At 38.5% G+C, this 6,098-nt stretch overlaps 1 protein-coding gene and 1 pseudogene across 1 annotated transcript in view; both read right to left on the bottom strand.

Moving 5' to 3' along the window:
• LOC114032013 (dyslexia-associated protein KIAA0319-like) overlaps positions 1-6,098 on the bottom strand; it is a gene marked incomplete at its 3' end in the record, with an annotated part of 81,235 nt that overhangs the window by 18,432 nt on the left and 56,705 nt on the right. Inside the window, exons 6-7 of the mRNA XM_027847217.1 lie at positions 3,944-4,041; positions 645-732 (exon numbers count right to left, since the gene is read on the bottom strand). Of these exons, the coding sequence (XP_027703018.1) occupies positions 645-732; positions 3,944-4,041 (186 nt within the window). The remainder of the gene's footprint in view (positions 1-644; positions 733-3,943; positions 4,042-6,098) is intronic.
• On the bottom strand, positions 2,057-3,086 carry LOC114032012 (annotated as a pseudogene).

The raw sequence follows: 6,098 nt of genomic DNA on the forward strand, positions 1-6,098 counted from the left end.
GAGTGACTCTGGACAAGTCACTTTACCTCTCCCAGTCTTAGTTTCCTCATCTGTAAAATGGGGAGGGGCAATAATAGCACCTATGTCACAGGATTGTTGTGAAGATCAAAGAAGATATATCTGAACTGCTTTGCTAATCTTAAATCACTATATAAGTTCTGGCTGTTTGCACATTTACTATCTGGCTTTAAGGTAGAGGAGACAGGTAAGGATAGATTGGGGCAGATTTGAAAACTCTACAAATTTTCTCTCCTCTTCCAATTGTTCACCTGGAAGCAGCTTAAAAAAATCACTATATTGGGAAGAATGGGTAAATAATAAGGAATGGAGGTAGGGTTTGTGGGAAAAGGGGAGAAAAATCCATGTAAGAAATAGGAGGCAAAGATATTTGGTTCAGTCAAAAGTTCAGATGGACAATTGTTATAAATATTACCCAGGTGCCAGTAAAGTAGCAGATGTTAGAAAGAACATAGAAAAAATACATTTTTGCTGCACTATTTTAGTACCAAAGAACAAACTCCACAGGAAAGATAAATGAATATATTATTGAGTCATTCAGGCTCATGGAAATGATTAATGAGCTTGAACCAACAAGAAGCCTCATCAAATGGACCACTTAGCTGGATTTTCTTACAATGACTTACCTGGCTTAACAGTGACATTTACAAATCCTTCTCCAAAAGCATTTTCACCAGAAACAGCCACTTTGAAGGAATAAAGGCCTACAGGCAACTGTAACACATAGAAAAGTCACTAGTTACAGAGACAAACATGTCTTGAGAAATAGAACATTCATCACCTAGAAAAGTCATAAATCTTATCTACCTGAAGGCATGGCTCAAATGCCTTAACCACTTTCTCAAAGATGGAACATGAGAAAGGACTCACTGACAAATCTTCAATTCGAGTCCAGAAATTCACCAGACCCCTAAAGGAGATTGAATGTCCCAGGAGTCCTTAAAAAAATCCAACAGAGCTCTAGGGCATTTAAACAAGTAAAGAAGAACCTGTGTATAAACATCCTACTAGTTGATGAAGTGTTCAAATTAGCTACTATCATAAAAGATGAATGAATGAATGAATGAATGAACATTTATAGTAGATTTGCTATGTGTCAGGCACTATACCAAGGGTTGGAGGTACAAATACAAAAAATGAAACTTTCTCTGTCCTTAAGGAGTTTACAACCTAAGAGGAGATAACAGAGGAGTGGTGGCCAAAGAAGGGGCATGAAAGCAACTTAATTCATAATCACCTGGTAGAGAGTGAAAAAAAATGGTTCCTAGTTTGTGGGAGTAGTTGGTGCCACCTCCACATCCTTTCTTCTGTTTGGTACTTACATGTATTATAGGATAATATGCACTATATAAAGGGATTTGTTGTTTAGTCATTTCAGTTGTGTTTAACTCTGTGGCCCCATTCAGGATTTTCTTGGAAAAGATATTGGAGTGGTTTGCCATTTCCTTCTCCAGCTCATTTTACAGATGAAACTGAGGCAAACAGAGTTTAAGTGACTTGTCCAGGGTCACATAGCTAGTAGGTGTCTAAGGCAAGATTTAAACTCAGGAAGATAAGTCTTCCTGACTCCAGGCACAATGTACCACCTAGCTGCCCCATATAATGGGATTAATGGATTGCAATGTCTTGGCAAACTCAAGAAATGAGCCTGATGGAGAGCTGGGGACACCAGGTCCCAGAATCTATTTAACTCAGCTCACAGGGGAATAGCTGGAAAGTAGACAATAAATGCTCTGTAACCTGACTTCAGTGAAGAGCCAGACACGACTGAACAGCTGTAGTCAACTCAAGGAACAGGGTTTCCTGCATGAGAATAGCAATACTGAAGGAAATCAGTAACAAAGTCATTTGATTTTTTTTTTTAAATCTACAACAATGCTATCCACATTCAGAGAGAGAACTGATGAACTCTGAATACAGAGTGAAGCATTTTTTTTTTAAAGCAATTGATTTTTATTGAGCAAGAACCAAGGTACCCAAGAAATTTCCAGTCTTCTCGTAGCCAAGCACTACATAATGATGTCAAGCACCAGGGTGGCTTCTATTCTTACTATTATGCACTACACAGGGATCATGACAAATATCTAAATGATGTTGAATGCAATCATACAATACAGTTCCCATATAAAACAGACAAGGGGCCCATTTACAGGAAGGACATTTTTGTGCATCTACTATCCCCAAACAGGAACACAAAATGAAAACTGTCAAAAAAAAAAAAGCAACTTTAGGGATATATCTGTACAGGTGTGTTTTTATTTGAATTGGTTCCACTAGCAACAGTTTATGATGACTATATAAAATTTCAGAAAGGATCTTATTTATGTGTAGTAAATTGACATTGTTCTTTATCTAGATACAGATCTTGATACTGAGTCTCTTGTTGACAGATGTGCAGTCAGTTTGTCTCGGAAATCATGGAGATAATTATATTGCTTTATGGTCTATATGGCCCCAGATCCACTTAAATCTCCAAGGTTGTCAATTGCCTGCTGCGGTGATCCTGTATCAGATATATATAGTAAGAGGCATGCTGCTACAAGACAAGATAGCCAAGTCTTCCATAACAATGTATTAAGGTTTTCCAGTTATTTTCAAGACAGACTGCAAGCTCCTATAGGATTCCACAACATCAGTCTGTGTCAGGCGTATGTCCATCTGGGATGGGATAGTGGTGAATGATGATTCCACATTGCTGACAGAAGTTTAAAAGGTTTGGTACCCAATATTTTGACAGTTCTCCTCTGGTACAGAACACAAATATATCTTGTATATCATAGTTCTTTAGTTCTTCCATGTCCTTTTGGATATTTCTCCTAACAACTTTAAATTTACAACCTGGAAGAGAACATAAACCTAGAAACTGAGAACAATTCACAAGGGATAAGGGTAGCCATGATACCTGAAATGGAGTCTGTTCGTTTTCAACTGGCTCTTCATTGGATGAGTCAAACTCACTCGTCTGCATGGTACTGGGCACCTTCGTTACCTTCACAGCCAGGCTGCTGGAAGCTCGACGTCAAGCACGTGTGAAGTATTTTTAAACTTTATTTTTCTTGCTTATTTTTTTTTTTTGCAACATGTCTAATAGGGAAATAAGTTTTGCACAACTTCACATGTATAATAGGTATTATATTGCCTGCCTTCTCAATGGGAGAGGATGGAAGGAGGGAAAGAATTTGAAACTCAAAAAAATTTTAAATGAAATGTTAAAAAAGTAAAAATTATATTTATTTTTAGTTTTCAATAATCACTTTCATAAACTTTTGAGTTTTAAATTTTCTCCTCCTCCCTCTCCACCTCCCTCCCCAAGACAGTGTGCAATCTGATATACATTTTACATATACATTCCTATTAAGCATATTTTCACATTAGTCATGTTTTAAAGAAGAATTAGAACCAATAGGAGGAACCACAAGAAAGAAGAAACAAAACAAAACAGAAGACAAAAAAAGAGCTAATAGTATGCTTCAATCTGGATTCAAACTCCCTATTTCTCTCTCTGGATGTGGATAGAATTTTCCATCATGAGACCTTTGGAAACGTCTTAGATCCTTGCATTGCTGAGAAGAGCTAAGTCTATAAAAGGTAGTCATCTCCAACATGGCTGTTACTGTGTACAATGTTCCCCTGGTTCTGCTCACTTCACTCAGCATCAGTCCATACAAATCTTTCTACATTTTTCTGAAGTTCACCTGCTCATCATTTCTTATAACACAATAGTATTCTGTTACATTCATATACCACAACTTGTTCAGCCATCCCCCAATTGATAGACAACCAAAAATTAAATTTAAAAAAAATAATAAAAATCTATAACAGTCAGAGTTCCAAAAAGGGACCTTTCAAGGACTAAAGAACCCAGATGATGTTAGCAGAAAGCTAGGACTAAGAGTAGAATACGATGAGGCTACATCCTACTTACCTGAGAGAGATTAAGAGTTTGCATGTATTTTTGTTCAATTTCACCCTGATAGTCCATGGGGTGGCTTATCAAACTCCATTCATAGTAGTAACTTGTTTCTAAAAAGGAAAAAAAAATCCATATTTAAGAGTTGTTAGCTTTTCTTTGTGTGACAGTTCATATACACATTAGGAGAAAGGGTGATAACAATGACCTCAAGCCAAAAGGTCCGATATTGATACTGGCCTCAAATCTTTGAGCTCATCTCCAAGTACAGAACAACAGGTTTTATATCTCTGAAACGAGATGATCTATCTCATTGCCATCTGATTTATTAGAGAGCTTGAAATAACTTTACAAGAGGTTTTCTACTAAATCTATTACAAAGGATTTTCCTTAACCATTTTTTTTTTGTGTTATGGACCTGTCTGGTGGCCTGGTGAAACCTACGTACCCCTTCCCTGGATAATGCTTTTAAGTGGATAAAATGAAATACATAGGATTAATAAAAGAAACCAATAATAATGAAATACAGTTATCAAGATAGTTTGAAAAACTAAGTTCCCAGACCCCAAAATAAGAATCCTTGCACTAAAAAATCCCCCCAAAACTAAAAACTAAAAAAGCATCATCTTTTTTTGCTGCTACAGGTTTTAGCCATAACTCCACATCTCCCTACCTCCCCCAGGTGGGACATGACCCCAGGCTACAGGTTCTGCTGACATCCTCAGCTCCACAGAGATCTGAACCAGTTATAACCTTGCCCTTAGTACAGGGTTTGTTTGTTTTTCCATTGTTTTCTACAAAAAAATAATATATAGCTAATCTCTGGTTCCACCAGTTGAACTAACATTCAAGATTCTGCCTGTACTATTGTCAGCTGAAGGAGAGAAACTGGGATTTAAAGGCAGAAAAAGATAAGGGCAGGGTAATTCGCAGCTGGGGCTCTCCAGAACTGTAAGGAACAGCTAAATGACTTGGAAGTTAATTGCCTCAGCATTCCCACCAAGGTATTTGAGGTGGGAAGAGAACTAGTGTTATCAGACAAGAAGAGATCAGCACAAGGACAGGGAGCGAGGTAAGGAAGCCAGGTCCAGTCAAAGGGTGTAGGCTGGAAGAGGCTGGCAAAGCACCAGGAAAGCACAAGGTACAGGCACAATGGTCCCACTCTGGGGAAGAGGCAGATTCCCCCTGGAGGCTGACACCCTGGGCCAAAGTTCTGATTGCCCTACTTTATGGACCTAAGCAAGGTTGTTCACAGGTACGTGTATTGGTGCAGGATTGACGCAGCTGCTATATCACAGCCCACACAAAGCATGCCCAGAACTGTAAGAATTAAGGGTGACAAAGATTTGTTTCAGATCCATCTTAAAGCTGGCTTTCCAACTTGGACTAACCGAGCTAATTCCCAGCTCCTCATTCCTAAAGAAGGGGTATGTGGCACAGGCAGTAGAACCAGGACCTCTGTGTTTGTAGTAGTGAGCCCCTACAGGTACCTACAGCCACCACACCGGGATACTCTAGATTCAGTCCTTCTTTCCTTCTACCACCCTACATTCTAGACCACAGGTGGGCTTCTTCTAGGGTACTTAATTACAACAGAAAAAGATAGGTCCAGATTGGTAGGAAAAATGATGAATCTCCGAAAGTGGTCATGGGCAGCTAGGTAATTAGAAAAAAAAAATACTATTAAGTGGTGGGGCAGGGAAAAAAATTCCAAATGAGATCATGAAGAGTTGGACATGACTAAACAACAACAAAAGTGATCACATGTATTTGAATTCACACTAAAAGGTAGAATTATGTAAAATATGGTCATTGGTTTTAGCTCATAGGAAATATGCAGTGCAAATTCTAATAATATGATACTTTAGGGGATTCATTACTCCCACTGATCAGGGCCTAGCTGTACATCATCATCATCATCATCATCATCATCCATCATCATTATCATCATCATCATCATCATCATCATCATCATCATCATTGCCCACATTCATATCATGCTTTAAGATTCACAAACCTCACAGTCCTGAGAGATAGACAGCATAAGTATTAATACCCTTCTTACACCCTACTCTCCCCCATGTACTCTGATCCAGTGTACTAAGCTTCCTTGCTGCTCATCTCACAAAACACTCCATCTCCTGACTCCAAGCATTTTCTCTGGCTGTCC

The sequence above is a fragment of the Vombatus ursinus genome, unplaced genomic scaffold (genome assembly GCF_900497805.2).
Source record: "Vombatus ursinus unplaced genomic scaffold, bare-nosed wombat genome assembly UNPS02015392.1, whole genome shotgun sequence".
NCBI lineage: Eukaryota > Metazoa > Chordata > Mammalia > Diprotodontia > Vombatidae > Vombatus > Vombatus ursinus.